Source organism: Osmia lignaria, chromosome 15, assembly GCF_051020975.1.
Source record: "Osmia lignaria lignaria isolate PbOS001 chromosome 15, iyOsmLign1, whole genome shotgun sequence".
Classification (NCBI taxonomy): domain Eukaryota; kingdom Metazoa; phylum Arthropoda; class Insecta; order Hymenoptera; family Megachilidae; genus Osmia; species Osmia lignaria.
The window spans coordinates 12,534,607-12,553,166 of NC_135046.1; the positions used below are offsets into that span (position 1 = coordinate 12,534,607).

Consider the following 18,560-nt stretch of genomic DNA (forward strand, 5'->3'; position numbering starts at 1 on the left):
GTTTAATACGAATGATGCGTTCTGAAGGAAACAATCGTTAAATCGCAGGCTCGGCAAGAATCCTGAGAAGCGAAGAGCGAAGAAGAGAGCTTAGGTTGGATGGTGCCGCGGGTCGGTGCCGTTTAAACCGTTTTCGAGAGGACCGAATAGATTTTCCTACCGAAAGAAAGAGAAAAAGAAAATCAGCGAGAAAGTTCTCGAGTACGAAAGGGTTAGGGTGGCGCGCCACCCGAGAATTTGGCGGTAAAGGGCGGTGCGAAGGCGGCCCGACACCATGGGGGTCGCCGACGATTTCGCGCCGAGCTTCACCCAGAAGCCGCAACTCCGGCAAGAAGACGACGGGAACCGGTTGATATTCGAGTGTCAGCTAATCAGTTCGCCGAAACCGGACATATCCTGGTATCGTAGCGACACAGAGCTTAGCCAAGATGCTAGGACCAAGTTTCGAATGCAGAGCATCGGCACGAACAAGTTCCTCGTCGTCTTGGAGCTCGACGACGTTATCGAAACGGACGCTGGACTGTACAAGGTCAAGGCCAAGAACAAGATGGGCGAGGTCGCCGCTTCGATTAACCTGAACTTTAGCCGTGAGTATCTTCCTCTTAAATTGCACGAGATTACGCGACGGTTTCTTTTTATCTTCCAACGCGTTCACTGACACGACGCTGTTAGCGTAAATCAATCGCCTTATTCAAGGGTTAATACCTTGGATAATTCTTATTTCTACCGTGCCAGTCAACGCGTTAATAAACACACGTTCTTGACCGATCCGTTTCGGGTTACGGACCTCGTTTTCATTTCGTTAAGTTTATTTAAGCGGGTATTTCATTATTTTCCAGCTGTCGATGAGCCTAGGGAGAAGTAAGTCCGACGATTTTACGCTTCGAAACCATAACCGTTTGTCGCTTCTCCAGGCTCTACCTTCATTTTTCTTTCGCTTCTTTTCTTTAACGCCTCTTGCCTATTCTTTCTTTTTTTTTTTCTTTTAATACACGCGCTTTTTATCCTTTATTTGCCTCGCTTACTGTAACTTGTTATTTTTCTCTATGGTTTTAGCTGCGGAAGAACCAGATAGAGAAGGGTGAGTTCGCTTGCTGGGTTTTCCGCGAACATCGTCCTCTGTCGAACCTTGTTTTGCCTGCTTGGAAGTTATATTTTACAACCCAATTAACATCTTTCCTTTGTCGTTCACAAAGGAAAAAGGGAACATCTTCTGCGTCGAATCTCGTTGTTTCGGTGAATCAAAGATTCACCTCGGTGAAAGAAAGAAGGAAGGAACGAGCATAGCGCAACGAGTGGTTTTGTCGATAACGTTTAGGTGAGCATCAAGTGCGACTGGCTAAAAATATTCGTCGCGGAATGCTCGCTATTTTTGGGCGCGTTCACGTGCGCTCACGCGCGCGTCCGATAAGAGAAACCGACAGCTATGCTCGTTCTAAGCCAGGCTTGATCGCTAAGTTTTCTTCTTCTGCCCACGCATTACGGTCTGACTGGTCGACGTGGAAATAGCCTCGAGAGAGAACCTCTCCTTCTCTATTTTCATTCTAGCCAATCTTCGAACCAACGACATTTGTTCGTGGAACGCATCGTGTCTATTCTTCGACTTCGTTCGTTCATCAATTCCTAAATACGCGGCCCTAACTAGATTTTCTAGTTCACCTTCGGGTGAAAGGATTGGAAAAATTCATCAAAGTAGAAAGTAACTTCTTTTTTCCTCAACGATTTGTTTGCTCGCTTCTGTTTCAAAAGGTAAATCAGGTCGAAAAGTTACATCTCCGGGACGGCCGTCGAGATGTTGTATTTTCGGATCGGTTCGACAGACACGCGATTCCCGTGAATTTCTAAAAGTAACGCGAGCCTTCGACGCCTCAACGTTTCCGAATACTAGCATCTTCCTTTGCTTTTTACCTCGAATCTGCTCTTGTAAATCGACATTTCAAAGAAAAACATACAAAAACCAGGGAAAAAGTAGGTTGTTTTCTCACGAGAATTTTTCAGCGAGAACATTAAAAGCAGGGAATTTGCGAGACGAATCGACTAATCGAGTGTACACCGACGTAAGTCGGATGAAACAGCTGCAGCCTACTTCTTCGCTAAAGTTAGTTGCGACGTTCCTCGCGTCGGTCATCCTTCTTTCTTCTCGCTCGATCTTGTTGCTTTTATCGTTCGAAACGATTCATTCCATTTCTCAAACGCCCACGAAGTTGAAAAGAATTTCGTGAATAACGTGGAAAGTGACGTAATGTTTCGCAAAAAAAAATGTTCTAATTGAACATCGTTTAAAATCATCACTGACGAGAAAGAAAAACAACAAATTGAATAATTAGTAGGTAGGTTCATTGAGGCGGTCAATGCGTTAAACGATAGAAGGACGTTGAACTTGTACATGTATCGAGAGTACTCGCAAGTAGCTCGAGTGTTTCTAAAACTAGCTGTTAATGTTCTCTTCAATCTAGTTAACAACGGCTTTCTGATACGATGCCTTTATTTTGAAGACTCATCTAAACAAAACAAAAGTTACTTCTGGCATCGGCTCGAGAAAATTACGATAAATCTCGGAGCGAAACGTTTCTTGCCAAAGTCTCTTTCACTTTTGTCTGATCAAGCACCGACCTATTCTACTTACTAAACGTGCCGTTACCTACTAACACTGCAACGTTGCTGTTCATCCGTTTAACTGTGTGATCGTTTTTAACCAGTCAAGTGTGATACTTACATTACCGATGTTTATGCAAATATACAGTTCTATTATATAAAAATAAAAATAAAAATAAAAATAACGATGTTTGCCGTGTATCGTATTGTAATGGAATAGTAGAACGCTAACAACGCAAAGTTATTAACCACTAATCGACATTTCCAGACAAATCGATGGTATCGCGCCAACTTTTGCGAAAAAGCCTGCTATTAGACAAGAAGACGATGGTAAACGATTACTTTTCGAATGTCGCATCACAGCCGATCCGACGCCAAAAGTTACGTGGTTTCACGATGGAAATATGGTTAAAGATTCACCGAGGCATAAGGTAAGCCATCCGCATAGCTTTCATTTCTAACACGAATCGTTTGTATCATCCTCTAACAACAATTTCAGCTCACCGTTGACAAAGACGGTCACTCGTACTTCGCGACTTTGGAAATCAAAAATGTGACTGTAGAGGATGCTGGCAAATATAAGGTCACCGCGAAGAACGAGCTCGGCGAATCTAATGCTACTATTTCCTTAAACTTCGATAGTAAGTACCATAGAGAAACAGTTAAACTTATCGTCATCTATTATGTATCTAAACATTGATAACAAAGTTTACATTGGTTTCCGATTGTCTTGTTTTACACAAAAGTTACGTATAGAAAGTGGAAACAAATGTAAACTCATCTAATGTCATTCACCTTTCCATTTCTTTTTTTGTCATTGCCTCATTCACTCATTCGGGATGTATATCGATGATCCTTTTTATCTTTGCTTCCAAATCAATGATTTTCTTTCCTACTTCATATTTTGTTCTCCTCTCTTCACTGTTTTATTATTTATTTTTTATCAATTGGTCCATCTGTTTCTGTTTTTTTTTTTCTCCAATATTCTGTCTCCATCCGTGTACATGGCATTTATTTTTTAATGGTTTATCTCGGTCGAGCAATGAGCACGTATCGATTGTCAGCTCGACGGAGCGACGATATACAGCCCGGTTGATCTTCGACGAACTACCAACAGTAGATGCAGATCAACGTCTAATCAGTTTGTAATGAAACGCTGCTTCTATTACAACGTATTAATTTCGAGTCGCATTCCACCTATCCGATTCGTGAGAGTTGAAAATTTAGAATAAAACCTGTCTGTCTTACTTTATATATACATACAGTTTATTTGAAAAGAACAGATCGGATCGGTGTACGGAATGCGAATCGGCCTTACGCTGACGCTTCATTAGGTTGCTACAATCTCACGTACATACATACATATATACATACTTTTTCTTCTTCGTACTCGTGTAACACAACTATGCAACGTTAATCGCGCGTTTTGTAAATACTATAGTAATTATATCTGTGTTTGAAAACATAGCGATTAATTTGAATCTACTAAAAGAACTCGATCTTTAATCAACAAGCGTAATTTGATTACTCGTTGTTTAACTCGCTTAACAAGTCGTTGCATTTACTAAAGACATTACATGAGTGATAAATGTACATAAGCTTCAATTCGTCGCAACAAAAACAGAAGAAGCAAGTTTTATCGAATGAAAGTTAGGTAAAACGACAAGTATGAATAAATTTACAAGTAAATTTCTGAAACGAAAGCAACCTAAGTTAGGAGATGTCGGTTCGATAGGCAGTTCGTATAAACATTTCGAGGCGGTTTACACGAATGAAGAAAGTACGCGTTTTGCGAAGCAACATGGGGAAAAAAAAAAAAAAAAAGGATACTCGAATCGATACGTGGCTCTGACCTTGGATCGAAGGGCTTAAACCTTCCGCAACCAGGTCAAAGATTAAATGCAAAGTGAAAAAGAACGCGATAATTCGCGCGTTCTTCGATGCAGAGAGGACGGTAATGGTGCGAAGGGATTAAGCGTTAAAGATATTGTGTAAAGGGATATTGGACACATGGATCGTTTGTGTCGAACACAGGCGACGAGGCACCCGTACCCGACGACGGTATTAAACCGACCTTCACCGAACGACCGGTGATCAGGCAATCAGACGACGGTAACACCATCACCTTCGAATGTCGATTAGTTGGCGACCCAAAACCGAGCGTCAAGTGGTAAGACACTCTGCACCAACCCTATCACCAATGGAAGTACGCCCAAACACGAGCACTACTCTATCTCGAAACGTCCCTAATTCCCTTTCTTCGACGAACAGCATGCTTTCTTCTCGTCGCGCGATCCCTCGTTCAATTTCACGACACAACGAAAAACCAACGAGACCTTGAAACTATCGAGCTTCCGTTACCAAGTTGTCGCGTACTTCCTGAAACATCGTCCCTTTTGGAACGTATTCAGCATGCAGCACGATTTCTCATGCACACGAAACAGGTATCACGGTAGCGAGGAGGTGAAAGAAGGAGGAAGAATCAGCATGTCGCTGGAACTCGATCAGAAATTGTACCATCTGGTGAGATTAAAGATCGACAACGTGGCGAAGGGGGACGCAGGCGAGTACAGAGCGGTCGCGAAGAACAAACACGGCCAGGGAGTGGCAACGATCAATCTAAACTTCGAGGGGGGCGATAAATTAAAGTATGCATTGCTGGTATTCCTCGAGACAACTGCTTCTCGCGTCGCTGAAATTTCCACGTTTCTTGTTGGCTTTTTTTTTCTTCTTATTTGTAAAGGTAATTTTGTTCGAGCGTTAGGATTAGGAAAATTGCTCAGCGACGCGACGAACATGCCTAGATCTCGAGCGAACGCTCATCTTTGGTGCAAATTGATTCTCCGCGCGATGGAGAACGGGAACTAAGCGTTTCAAGTATCGATTTACACAGAATACCGGACGGTAAGCCGCCGCGTTTCCCAAAGAAGCCAACGATTCGACAAGAAGGAGACATCCTGATCATGGAGTGCGTGTTGGAAGCGCACCCGGTGCCGGAGATAACCTGGTACCAGGGCCAGAAATCGATCAGCGACAGCAAACGCGTGAAGATGTCACGCAAGGCAACCGGAAAGGACACTTACTTGCTCACGCTCGAGATTTCGAATCCGACCAAGGCTGATGGTGGAAATTATCGATGCAACGCGTTTAACAACTTTGGCGAAAGTAACGCCAACATCTCCCTCAATTTCCAAGGCAAGTCCTCTTCCGTGCGAAAATAATTCTCCTTGGTCTCTCCGTTTTGCGTAGAACACTCAGAGGACTTGTTTCAACTCGGTAGTCACTTCTGAAAGTCACTTCTTTTCAAAACTGGTCGGAGAGACCAACGAGAGATTTCACACCAATACCTCCCTTTCTCTTCTCCTAGCACGTTCTCTCAAATTGTTCGAAAATATTTCTCGAAAGAATATATGTAGATTCTCTTATAGACACTCGCCCATTCGATAAATTTTCGCGTGATTTCACGAGAAACGGTAAGTACATGTTGCGATGTCGCTAACTAATTCGTGGAGTCCTTCTCTCGTTGCTTCTTAACTCGCGACACTTGACCCGAATTTCGAACGTTCGGTCAAGGTACTTCATTGCGTAGAAAACACTAACATCATCGAGTTTTACTAACGAGCAAAAGTTCGGTGTTCGATCGTTATTTTCCGAATGAATTTCGTTGAAAAATGCGATCCATCCGAATGAACGTTTACCTGAGATTCTTGCCTAACCGTGGATCTTTCCAAGACGCAGAAGAAGGACCTGGTTTCGCACCGACGTTCGTCGAGAAACCCCGCATCATTCCGAACGAAACCGGTACCTTGATCACGATGAAGTGCAAGTGCAAAGCCAATCCAAAGCCTGAGGTTACGTGGTTCCGCGGTAACAACGTCGTCAAGGAATCGTCCAAGATCTCGATCAAGACGAAGACCGTGGAAGAGGACGTTTACGAATTGATCATGGAAATTAAAGTAACTTTCGTTACCATTTTTCACGAGAAAATCGACTCTCGCATTCTAATTATTCCGTTAACGATCGTTTCAGGATCCCTCCGCACCGGATGGTGGTACTTACAGGTGTCACGTGAAAAACGAATACGGCGAAAGTAATGCAAACTTGAATTTGAACATCGAGGCTGAGCCCGAACCGGAAGGAGACGGACCGACGTTCGTCGAGAAGCCGCGTATTCAGTCTCAGAATCAGGGTAAATTAGTGATCATGGATTGCAAAGTAAAGGCGAAACCAAAACCGGAAATCGTGTGGACCCACGCGGGTTCGGTGGTAAAAGAATCCTCGAAGATCTCGATCAGCATCGTTCAAGAAAAAGAAGATATATATTATATTAAACTGTCCTTGAACGATCCTGGTCCAGAAGATTCGGGTCTTTATAAATGCAACATCAAGAACGCTCTTGGAGAACTAAACGCCAATCTAACGCTTAACGTTGAAAGTAAGTTCACCTCTTTTCATTTTCGACCCCTGCTCTTCGTTTCAGCATCGTTGCAAATCTAATATTATTTATATTTTCTGTGTAGTTATACCCGTGATTAAAGAGAAACCGAAAGTCGTGAAAATCGTAAAAAAGAAAACGGTTATAGTCGAGTGTCACGTTCTTTCCAAGTTCGCACCAGATTGTACCTGGTTCAAAGAAACGCAAGCGGTCAGAGAGGACACCAGACACAAAGTGCACGTCGAACAAGTGAAAGAGGTCTGTCATAAATGCGACAACTATGAAATTTAAGAGGAGAAGTACTCTATCGCATTCTTTTGCTTTCAGGGAGAATTTGCTGTCAAATTAGAAATCGAACAAGTGTCATCCTCTGACAAAGGTGTCTACAAATTAGTAGCACGCAATGAGAAAGGTGAAGCAACATCCCAAGTTGTGGAGGTTACAGAAATTATGGAAGAAGGCGAGAAGCCTAAAATAGCGTCCGGTTTGAAATCGGCGGTAAATGTCTTCTTCTTTTTTCAACATAATGTCTATCACGTATGAATTTGTGGTTTATTTCAAAATAATACATTTGTCGTAGACGATCGAGGAAGGCAAATCGATCGAATTTGTCGCTAGCCTCTCGAAACAAGACCGCAAAGTAACTATCACCTGGTATAGGTAAATAAATTGTTTTAATTTGTATATGTATAATATATTAGACTCATTTCGCTCTATCAAAATATTTGATATCTGCAGAGATTCCACGGTAGTTAAAGCTTCCAAGGACATCATGATATCCTTTAATGGTACCGACATGAAACTGAATATCACATCTGCTACCACTTCGTTCTCCGGAACTTACAAAGTCGTCGTCACTAACGAATACGGTCAAGACGAGTCATCTGCCCGATTGGTCGTTAAGGTAAGAAACTCAGAAATGATAAGGAGTTAAATGAATCTCCATTGAAATTTTGTCGATTGTATCCCTGATCCAAAACCATTGATACCATCGTTAAAATTAAAATCTCACTGGAATCCAAATTGACCAAGAATCATTGATAGTGTATGAAAGTGTCCTTAAATGTTGCATGCGATTCTTTGTCCATATTGTAGCAAAAAGAAGAAAAGAAAGAGGAAGAAGAGGAAGAAAAGAAAAAGAAGAAGGTTGAAAAGAAGAAGGAAGAGGAAAAGAAAGAAGAAAAGAAGGAGGAGAAGAAGGAAGAGAAAAAGGTGGAGAAGAAAGAAGAAAAAAAAGAGGAGAAGGTAGCAAATATTGTTATCGCTGCAAACTTTGCTACAAAAAACGCTTCTTTCCTTCGCTACAGTTGCCCTTTTGTTTTCCAATTGTGTAAATACCCACAATTCACGCTCGTTTCTTATCATTCTTAACACATTACACTAAACATACAATTGCAAGTACAGTTTAATTTCTTCTATCGAAGCATTCGCTGTCTATTTTTCACGAAAGACAATTTAGTTTTTAAAAACATCAGAGCTCTTATCAATATTTTTTTTTTTTTAAATTATTTTTAAGGATATACCTGACAAGAGACCGAACGGTATTCACAAATCTGCTTCTAAGAAGGTAAAAATCATTTTCTGTCAATTTTGAAAAAAGGAATCATAATTTTTCTAAACGACTGGAGAAACTCATACATTTCACACTTTGTACATGTACCTAGAATACAGATCCAAGTATCTAACGCTCGTAACACATTGTGATCCCTTGTGATCGTTACGTTTCTGACCCATTATGTTTGTTTTAATTGTATTTATTTGATAAGCCATCGAACTAGTAAAAGATCATTTAATAAATAAATGATATAATGGGAAGTAATAATTACTTATTCGATTCTTTATTTCCCTGTTTCAGAAAGCGGAAGTTATTCAGGTGAGTGATCAGCGACGAATATTTGAATTTCACAAAGTATGCGCTCGAATTATTCGATCGATCTTTCTTTTTTTTTTTCAATTTTATTGCAAACTGGTGCAGACGTATGACGATTGCTTAATGCTATTACGATGAGATAACGCGCCGCTCTTGAATAATGATCCTCCGATTTTGCTAAATAAACTATCTTCTCTTTTCAGCTTTACTAAAACGCAGAATCTCTTTACTAATAAATCTATAAATTTATTTCAGCTATTATTATTTGCGTTATGTTAAAATGTCTATAGTGCTATTTTACACGATACGCTTCAAAATACTTTTAGAAGATTCTTATCACCCTATCCTTAGAAGCTGGGCTATTTTTGATTTTCCCTTGAAAACTTTACTTCCTATTTTAGCTTAAAGCATGTTTTGCTTGTGTTTTGCATGAATATAAGTTCATCGTATCGTAAGAAAAAATATATATTGAATGATGGTTTGAAATGTTAGATTCAGTAAGCACTTTATTGATATCTTTTCTTTTTCCCGACGCGTATAGAAGGACGAAGAAATTGCAAATAATGTTGAAGAAAGGAAACCGCTAAAGGTAATAATGCTTTGTTTTGTTTTATATACCAAACATTTGATTTCATCTTAACTTTGTACTTTTTTACTTACTTTGTATAGAAGAAACCGGAGGAGAAAATTGAAGAAAAGAAGGAAATAGAAAAGGTAATTGTACGAGCTTTAAAAATTCTTAAATATATTTAAAACAAGTGCTTACTGATTGAAATAAACAAAATTTGTCTTCATAGAAAAAGGTGGTGAAGAAGGCAGAAGAAAAGAAGGAGGTAAAAATACAAAACTTGGTTTAAGCGTATAAAAATCTTTTTAGTATTTCTAATTCAAATGTTACTATAATTTTACTTGGGTTACGATGATTTCAGGAGATAAAAGCAGAAAAAACGGTAGCTCGTAAGCAGTCTGTCAGTAGGGTAAGTTTCAGAATTCTTAAAATCTTTGCAAAGCGAGAATGAAAAATTGTATTTATCATTTTTTCGTTTAATTTTGCAACAGATCGAAGAATTACGAACAGAAAGTCGAAGAAGTTCATTGGTATCCACTGAGGAAAAGGTTACTCTTCATTTTGTGCTTACTTTTTTTCTTAACTACACTCAACAAATTCAGAACTATCATTTCAGTGTACGATTTACTCTTAACAATTCAAATACTTATTTATTTTTATTTTTTTAATATATATATAGATAGATGAAGATGGTTACTCATCACGACGCTCTTCTATTCAAAAGGTACACAGACACTCACAGAACAATTTGTATACAGAGCTTACAACACACCTTATAAGAAAGATACGATTTTTAATTTACTAATAATTCGTTATCTGTTTATTAATAGACTGAAGAGGAAGTTAAGACGGAAAGTCGACGATCTTCCATCATTGGACAGAAAGTGACGACAGAAAAGGTAAGAAAATGTTTGTTGAAAATTAAATTCGTGAATCTTTGTTCTATTTGTTTCGTGTAGTCCTTTTGTGTAATAACTTTAAACGATACTTTGTCGAATGTCCTGGGTGGACGTCCTTTGAGGGGGTGGTGGTAGCAGAAACGATTCTGAACTACTTTTTCCTGGTTACCACCCCCTTCAAGGATGTCCACCCACAACCGAACACCCTGTATGTACTAAGAGTTTTTTGTGGTTGAATTAAAAATCAAGATTATTATCTTTTACGAAAGCAGTAAGTACCGTGTGCAATGTTCAACCTTCTTGCAACAGACACAAGAAGGGCAGTTTGTAACCTTGTTTTATTGTCCGCCTACATTTAAATATACTTGAAACACGAAACATGAATCTGGTTGTAAATACAGGATTCGGGGAAGACTATATAAGGCATACACGAACTTTCAAATCTTTAGAAATCAGAACAAAAGTAATTTTTTGTTTTATTATTTTCGCATTTTTAGGCAGAAAAAGGTAGTCCAAAGATTAGGTCCACAATTACACATCCACAATTCGCAAAGGTACACAGAATATTCTATTTACACGTTCCACACTGTCTCATTAATCATACAAAACTTAACACTCGACACATCCTTTCAGGATGAGCCGTATATGAAATATCTTGTATTTAGACGAAAATCAGAATATGAGTCTAAGGTACATGCACCACCTTTTTTTTTCTTAATAAAATTTGAATAAGTATCGATAAAAGTATTAATGTTATTGTAGATTTTGCCAAACGAAAATATTATTAAGAGAACTAGGCCTGAACGTGAGGAGGAGATCGAGGTAAACGATTGATTAAAAAGAATTTTGTTCGATATTTTTGGCAAATAGTTTAAATACTTATAAAAAACCGTGTTTATAGGATATTTGGGCGTCGATGCCAAGAGATTCTGAAATAAAACTCATTAGAAGAACAGAGGTATACCTAAAGTTTAAAAATGTTAGACTTTATTTTCTTTACGACGGGATTTTTTACTTTTTTTTAGGATTCTCCCAAAATAATTTCCAAAACGCGCGAAGATAATAGCAGAGTGAATACAAAATATTTACCAGTTACACACGAATCTCATGAAAAACCGAATGTCAAGGTAGAAATCGTTCTAATGGTAATGTTAGAAGTTTTCACTAATAAATGTTTAAACATACGACATAATTTATAGGATGATTTACCATCAGAACGTATTGGGCGCGATGAATCCACATTGTTACACGAGCCTAGGCCACGTACACGTAAACCTGTCAAAGATGTTGAGGTATACAATACACAATACACTTATATACAGTACCGAGCATGGTTGGCTATAAATCCGCGAGCGATTAGTTTTCCTTATTCTTCCTTTAAATCAAGAACACAGCACCCTAGCACACGAAAAGTAAGCACTAAATAAGAATATAATTTTAGGTTGAATCAGAATCCAGCAAATGTCAGAAGAAAGTAATTAGCAATGGCGAGGTACACGATTCGTTTCGTTAATTATTATTACACACGATGCATTAACTATATCTTTCATACAACATTTTCTTTCGTTGTAGGATACTCCGATATCGAAATTTAATTCGCAATCATACAAATCTGATGACGAAATAGAGGTAGTTTATTTATGTTACTCGCGTTATATATAGCAATTATATGTATATGTAAAAAGGGCATTGTTAAAGAGTAAAGTGTTTTTAGGACATTTGGGCGGATAGGCCTCAAGATCGCGAAATCAAACCTATTTGGAAAGAGGTACACTACTTATTTCAAAATCAAGTACTGTACCTTGTTGAATTAATACAAACCAGTAAATCATTATTTTAGGTACCACAAAAATCTATCACAAAATTATCACAAACACAACCAGAAGTGCTCGAGGTACACATAGTCTTACACTACACGGAATATATATATATTTTCTTTTTCGACTTACTACTTACCACGTTCGTTTTAGGATGTCTGGAAACCAAATGATAAATCTGATACGTTAAAACCTAAATCAAAATCAAAGTCACGCTCATCAATATCGGCTGACAATGTAGAGGTAGAAGAGCAAATATATTCTGAAACATCTGTTAACACTTGTACGTCAAATTGAAAATTTTACCGCTCTTTTAGGGGGAGATTAAACCGAAATTAAAAACAACTCGCAAAAAAACCGAAACGGACAAGGTACATGCTCTCATACGTACACTACATACACTACATACAGATAATTATCTAACAGAGCAAAAAACAATTTTCATTATTTTAGAAAGAGGGACCGAAACCAAAATCTGCCGCTCGCAAAAGTGACGATGCGAGCAAGGTATTATATTTTGTTCCTTATATTTCAATATTCTTCAGAATCTACATTTTCGATCTATTTCTTTTAATTTTTTTTTTTTCTCTTCATTTACAATTTTAGAAAAAAGTATCAGTCATCAGACGTAGGTCTTCAACAAAATCCACAGAAGGGTCTAAGGTAGACGGAATAGAAAGCATACTTTATGACATATCAAAAATTTGTTATGCAATTTTCATTTGTTTATATTTCATTCTTTATATGTTATATTTATTATTTATTCGCACGAATATTATTCAGGATGAAGAACCTATGATAGATTCGAAAGAAAAGGATACTATAGCTGATGAAACTAAGGTACACAAAACATTGATCACACAACAAATCTATATAAAATATCACCACTTGCTTAAACCCTTGTGAAATTATAATATTAAGTAATTAATACCTCTGCTTTGTTGCCTATTAACTCGTTGTTTGTTCTAACATAAAAATTGAAGCAACTATCGAACGGGTATTATCGGTTTGATACTTTTCTAGAAGGCGGAAGTCGTCAGTAAAAGCAAGATTGTCGGAAAGGAAGAAAAGAAGGTATACGAGCGATTCCATATGTTTGCATTAATATCCGATACACTACCACCTATATCAACGTACATATGTACTTCAAATTACACTTGATTAATTTTAGGAGGAAACCAAATCCGAACCCAAACCTAAACCTACACCTAAAGTAGAGGAACCTAAGGTACATAACACACATACCGATTCAAATACAGATTTACAAATATCTTACACGATACAATTGACTTCTAGAAGGTAGAACCCACGAAACCACAGGCCACTCTTGGTAAACCGGAAGAGCCCAAGGTACACGAAGCAACTTACACTTTCTTGCAATACACAATACATTTCGATTATATACTTTTCATATAAAAAGATTCATTTTCCAACAACTACGATACACGAATTTATTAACTTCTAGAAAGAGGAACCCGTCACGAAACCGAAAACTACACTTGGCAAACCCGAAGAGGCAAAGGTACATCGCAACACGTTACACTTTCCACTTTCTTTTTTTCAAATCGCAGCACACTTTCTTACATGCAACAATTACAAACACGAGTAGTTACAGAATTGTTCTTTCAGAAGGAAGAACCCGTCACGAAACCTAAAACTACACTTGGTAAACCTGAGGAAGCTAAGGTACTTAGGAACACATTGTCTTTCCTTTCTTTTTCCTAGTACATAAAACACATTTTTTCACATCTTGCAAACATAAACGCGCATAGTTACACAAGTGTTCTTCTAGAAGGAAGAACCCATGAAACCTAAGTCCACACTTGGTAAACCTGAACCACCTAAGGTACACGAAAACAATCTCTCATTTTGCATAACACGAATTTACACCAACTAAAGATATAAAAAAGGATCCTAATATCATACCTATCGCAAAAATTTCTTTTTCATCATTCAACATCGTACATCGAAGGAGAGTAACAGTTAATTGTAACCTTTTCTTTTCAGCAAGCACTAAACTTGAATCATTGCAATCAGAAATACAACTTTTTTTTCAGCTCATACTAAGTTTGAATCATCGTAACAAGAAATGTAACAATTCATCAACATACCGCTACGAATTATGATTATTATCAAAACGTTTTACCATCATCTTTTTCAACCTTATCTTCTTTTGTTTGCAGACCGAGGAAACCAGAAAGCTCAGTCTCAAACCTGGAACAAAGGTAATTTAAACGCAATACATATCGATACACTTGTTTTGAAAATACATTTTTGATGAAATATCTGTTTACTAATTGATACAATATTATTGTTTTTATTAATTGCAGATGGAGGTAGAAGCCAAGACGTTGAACAAAGTAGAGCTCAAAGTAAGTACATGTTACCTCGTGCAATCGACCAAACATCCATTAATCCATTTCGTTACTCTGAAAATAACTTTGTCGTACTCGTAACGTAATATTGGAAACTGGTATTTGGAATAAGAATAAAATGTATTAAATATAGCCAACGGCGAACAAGGCTGGCGAGGAGAAATCAGGACTACGTAAACCGCCAAAATACGAAATTAAAGCAGAGAACTTTCAATTTGTTCAACTCAAACCGGTTGCCAGGGAGCCTAAAAAGCCTCAACAGGCTGAAAATGGAAATGTGGTCGAGTTGAAGGTATTCCCGTGAAAGGGAATCTAAGCAATTATCCTTCTTCTCCTTTATCTTCTTTGAAAATTTATCTATTAGCTCTCCTTCTATCTACAAATTTGTTACGTTATTTTACTATCTCTATCAGCACGGAAAAAATGTCTCTTCCCTAATTTTCTACAACATATTTCTTCTTTTAAAAATTCTTTTCTTCTTCGTGTCTTCTCTACTTTCAAGCTTCACGACTTCTTTTTTCTTGTACTTACAGAATTAAACAAAAAATTCGTCTCTTTATCGTTTCGAAAATTTCCTTTTCTTTCTTCTTTCAAGGTTTACGACTTTTCACTATCCACTTATTTCTACATAAAAATTCTTTCTTCTAGCACTTACAGGATTAAATAAAAAAATTCACCTTTCTTCGGTGGAAAACTTTCTACGCTTAACGTTTCGTTTCGGTGTCGTTAACAATGGTGCAACTTATCGTTTATCCTTCAACAGCTAAATAAGGAATCGAAAGCTTTATAACAATACTGATTGTACATAAGCAAATATATACATTTGGTGGACATCACCAAATGCAACGGCTCTACTCGTTCATGGACCATTCGGGTCCTTCAAACTGACTACTAATTAAGAATACTATCTCTTCAAATGAACTCTTCTCTGCTGGGATCAATGTTTCTTCGTCTATCGCTATCTAATTTTACATTTGATCTACGCTGAAACGGTAAATTAATTGAACCAATTTGATAACGCACAGAAAACCGAGAAGATCGAGAAGGTTGAAACTAAGAAAGCAAAAACCGCCAAGTCTTCGAAGGAGAAGAATTACGAACTTCCAGAGATTCCAGATTACGAAAGACCTGTGTTGGAGAAGCCTCGAGAGTTTGATTTCGGCGAACATGTACCTCGCGACAAAACAAAGCTCGATAGACCGGCCACTCAGGTAAAAATTATATCGATCAGATGTATTACTGTAAGAAGAAATATAATATTCATAGTTACTAATGATTTTTGTTTTTCACGCGATGGACGAGCAGAAATTCGATTCTAAGGTGAGTAATAAAAGTTATTATTAATGCTAAATGCTTAAGAGAAACTATAAGAATTATGCAATGACGTGTTGCCAACTATGATTCGATTAAATGAAAAAAGGATTTTTCGGACGAATATGAATCAAAATTCGCAATGTATAGGAGAGGGTGAGGGTGGAGCCGGGTACGGTGATACGAAATCCTTGCTGGTAGGGTTGGCAACCGTTCGTAGTCATATTTTCTCTTCTCTTCGAAGATTGTCGCCGGTGACGACGATGCCCGACACAAATACACTCTCGTAACCGTGATTCGATCCCCGCGAGGATAATTAACGCAACACGAGCGTGTGCGATAGGTAATAATCAGACGGGTAAAATCACGGTTTGGCAAGCGTGACGAATACCCTCCGTTCCTCGCTCAACGATTCGTTGCATCCGGATACACGGCTCGCGAAAGAGGGGGACAAACTATTTTGGCAAATAACCGCTCATAGATCACCTCCCTTGGATCCCCCGATTTTTCGACGTGGAAACGAGGATGGAGAAAATGTCGATCGCTATTTTCGGTGTTATTGCGTCCGGCTCGTACCCGTGCCCATCTATCTCCTCCCTTTGATTTCTCTCGAGCGATTCGAGCGATTCGAGAGATCAGTCTCGATTCAGTCTCAATCACCTTACGATCCCGATCGCGTCCTCTGAGGTCTCGTTAACGAACGTGAATATCTCTTAGCGATTTCTCTTTCTGGTAAATTCTTTTCTTTCACGAATTCTACCGTTTTGCCATCGGGGGAACAAATAAGTCTAAAAGAGAATTTAGATCCCTGTCAGAGCGAAGAAAAGTGCTAAAGTTATCGCGTAGCTCTTTATCGAGCTACAAACGAATCGTCCGAGACTGATAGTTTGTTTTCTGGTGTACGTAGCCGAAGGTGCCAGAGATCAAAGCACCCGAGACACCGAAGATCGAAGTTATCAAAGACGTAACACCGACTGGAAGCAGAAAGAGTTCTCTAATACCTGGCAGTGGTACTACCAGTCGACGCGGCTCCTTGATTCCACCGGAAGAATTGGGTCGCAGGCCCAGCCTTATCATCAGTGACGAGGTATGTTACCAACTATTTTCCCTCCATTCGAAGGTATATCGACTACTTTTTCTGAACAATCCCTTGAAACGGTACAACGTTATCGTTAAATACGATACATTGACAGCTTGGAACGGTCTTTCTTTTCGATAACGTTGCACCGATTCTGTATCGAAAAATGAACCGATTTGCTCCGAAATGTCGTCTGGTCGATTAAAAATTGATCGCAAAATCCATTCGATCGAGGTACCTTTGTCAAATTGCCAAACATTGTTCTTAATAGCTCTTAATGTCTAATGCCTGCCCAGAAATAATCACGATCCAGCCTATTTTCGTACGATTACTCATTACGTGGTTTCGGTGGACGCGCGCGGGAGACGACCGAAAGGCTGAAATCGGTAATAAATCATAAACGACGACGGACAAGCTCCTCGAAGGTTTCGTGATACGTGTATGTAGGTATGTGGCGCACCAGGTTTGGCCAGGTGTCTGAGTTGGCTACGATAAGCGACGGCGGCTTTTAAACGGAGCAAATCGGCGAACGTTTCGATCGAAATGCCCGCTCTGGTTATTCGCGATCTCAATTTTCTACTATCAAGGACGGGTATTTATTGCTGCCGCTAACACGTATACCATCGTCAAGCACTCTTTAGCAATTCGCTAAGATAAAATTGAGATCGGGTGTAACCGAGCCACGGCAACAGGAAAACCGAGCCCTGAAACGGATAGAGGAGTAGCTCGCGTGGCGCGATAGACCAGAAACGTAGGTAGAGATCAACGGCTACTGCTGATTAGCCCTAGAATTGTTGCAGTTTCTTTTTTTTTTCTCCTTTTATTTCCTTCTTTGTTTTTCTTTCTCTTTTTTATTTGGAGTTTCGTAGCAACGTCAGTAATTTAGTGATCCCATTCGTGATAGTCTATTAGAGGTAGATGTCCATGCGACGCGAACCCCCGACTCGTTTCACTAATTACGACTTGTATATCGAAACGTCGGTCGGGTGTGCGCGTTGATGTTAGTGTCAGCAATGCGTGATAGCTAGTTGAGCATCCCACTCGTGAATCGTCCAAGCAGCCCAGCTTCTGGAAAACCATTATTCCTTTGCCAACCCTGTTCGTGTCTCGAAAGAGACACTGTCCAAAAAGAAACGGAAGAAGCTTCCGTGGTAAAAGGAAGCGACGCTCGTGTTTACGTACACGCGTAAATGCAGCCATCCGATGGAGTACAGATTAGTAAAAGACGGTTTGATTCATAGGAGAATAGGAAGCTGCGACCTGGCGAGGTGGTGGACGAGCGCAAGGTGAGAAAATTCACTGAAAATGGAGAAACTGAATGCCTCGTCTGCAACCTTACTCGACTACCAAAATGCACTCGTTTCATATTTATTATTTTCACTTGTTATGTTACTCACAAGTTACTTCTATCGCGCACACTTATCCGATGGAACGTTGAACGAAGAGACACCTTCCTTCTTCTGTCTTGTTATACCCTGGACACGTTTGCGTTTTGTAACCTCGAGTGTACCACCTTTGCGTCTCTTCGTTCAATCCTGCCTGCACATCACAATTATCATTTTCTTTTCTTTTCTATATTTTCATTATCAGATTTATCCACGAAGATCGTAAT

At 39.0% G+C, this 18,560-nt stretch overlaps 1 protein-coding gene across 43 annotated transcripts in view; it reads left to right on the forward strand.

Moving 5' to 3' along the window:
• Positions 1-18,560, forward strand: part of bent (projectin protein bent) — a 59,208-nt gene that overhangs the window by 4,479 nt on the left and 36,169 nt on the right. For 4 of the 43 annotated variants that reach the window (XM_034332940.2, XM_034332952.2, XM_034332945.2 and 1 more), the window contains exons 2-52: positions 49-587; positions 1,057-1,081; positions 2,864-3,026; positions 3,095-3,236; positions 4,630-4,765; positions 5,040-5,243; positions 5,489-5,790; positions 6,334-6,551; positions 6,625-7,030; positions 7,116-7,288; positions 7,358-7,528; positions 7,611-7,690; positions 7,769-7,934; positions 8,126-8,275; positions 8,547-8,597; positions 8,886-8,903; positions 9,442-9,489; positions 9,570-9,614; positions 9,698-9,733; positions 9,830-9,877; positions 9,960-10,016; positions 10,148-10,192; positions 10,299-10,367; positions 10,865-10,921; positions 11,001-11,057; positions 11,130-11,189; positions 11,269-11,325; positions 11,393-11,494; positions 11,567-11,659; positions 11,809-11,859; positions 11,940-11,996; positions 12,082-12,135; positions 12,208-12,261; positions 12,338-12,427; positions 12,502-12,555; positions 12,638-12,691; positions 12,791-12,847; positions 12,968-13,024; positions 13,208-13,258; positions 13,356-13,412; positions 13,481-13,534; positions 13,650-13,706; positions 13,814-13,870; positions 13,977-14,030; positions 14,368-14,409; positions 14,515-14,556; positions 14,693-14,851; positions 15,585-15,770; positions 15,865-15,879; positions 16,778-16,957; positions 18,190-18,234. In XM_034332940.2, the coding sequence (XP_034188831.2) occupies positions 275-587; positions 1,057-1,081; positions 2,864-3,026; positions 3,095-3,236; positions 4,630-4,765; positions 5,040-5,243; positions 5,489-5,790; positions 6,334-6,551; positions 6,625-7,030; positions 7,116-7,288; positions 7,358-7,528; positions 7,611-7,690; positions 7,769-7,934; positions 8,126-8,275; positions 8,547-8,597; positions 8,886-8,903; positions 9,442-9,489; positions 9,570-9,614; positions 9,698-9,733; positions 9,830-9,877; positions 9,960-10,016; positions 10,148-10,192; positions 10,299-10,367; positions 10,865-10,921; positions 11,001-11,057; positions 11,130-11,189; positions 11,269-11,325; positions 11,393-11,494; positions 11,567-11,659; positions 11,809-11,859; positions 11,940-11,996; positions 12,082-12,135; positions 12,208-12,261; positions 12,338-12,427; positions 12,502-12,555; positions 12,638-12,691; positions 12,791-12,847; positions 12,968-13,024; positions 13,208-13,258; positions 13,356-13,412; positions 13,481-13,534; positions 13,650-13,706; positions 13,814-13,870; positions 13,977-14,030; positions 14,368-14,409; positions 14,515-14,556; positions 14,693-14,851; positions 15,585-15,770; positions 15,865-15,879; positions 16,778-16,957; positions 18,190-18,234 (5,019 nt within the window). In that variant the 5' untranslated portion in view covers positions 49-274. Of the gene's footprint in view, positions 1-48; positions 588-839; positions 862-1,056; positions 1,082-2,863; positions 3,027-3,094; positions 3,237-4,629; positions 4,766-5,039; positions 5,244-5,488; positions 5,791-6,327; positions 6,552-6,624; positions 7,031-7,115; positions 7,289-7,357; positions 7,529-7,610; positions 7,691-7,768; positions 7,935-8,125; positions 8,276-8,546; positions 8,598-8,885; positions 8,904-9,441; positions 9,490-9,569; positions 9,615-9,697; positions 9,734-9,829; positions 9,878-9,959; positions 10,017-10,147; positions 10,193-10,298; positions 10,368-10,864; positions 10,922-11,000; positions 11,058-11,129; positions 11,190-11,268; positions 11,326-11,392; positions 11,495-11,566; positions 11,660-11,808; positions 11,860-11,939; positions 11,997-12,081; positions 12,136-12,207; positions 12,262-12,337; positions 12,428-12,501; positions 12,556-12,637; positions 12,692-12,790; positions 12,848-12,967; positions 13,025-13,207; positions 13,259-13,355; positions 13,413-13,480; positions 13,535-13,649; positions 13,707-13,813; positions 13,871-13,976; positions 14,031-14,367; positions 14,410-14,514; positions 14,557-14,692; positions 14,852-15,584; positions 15,771-15,864; positions 15,880-16,777; positions 16,958-18,189; positions 18,235-18,560 lie in introns of those variants that run through there. The other 39 variants (XM_076692508.1, XM_034332943.2, XM_076692509.1 and 36 more) reach the window with 33 other exon arrangements.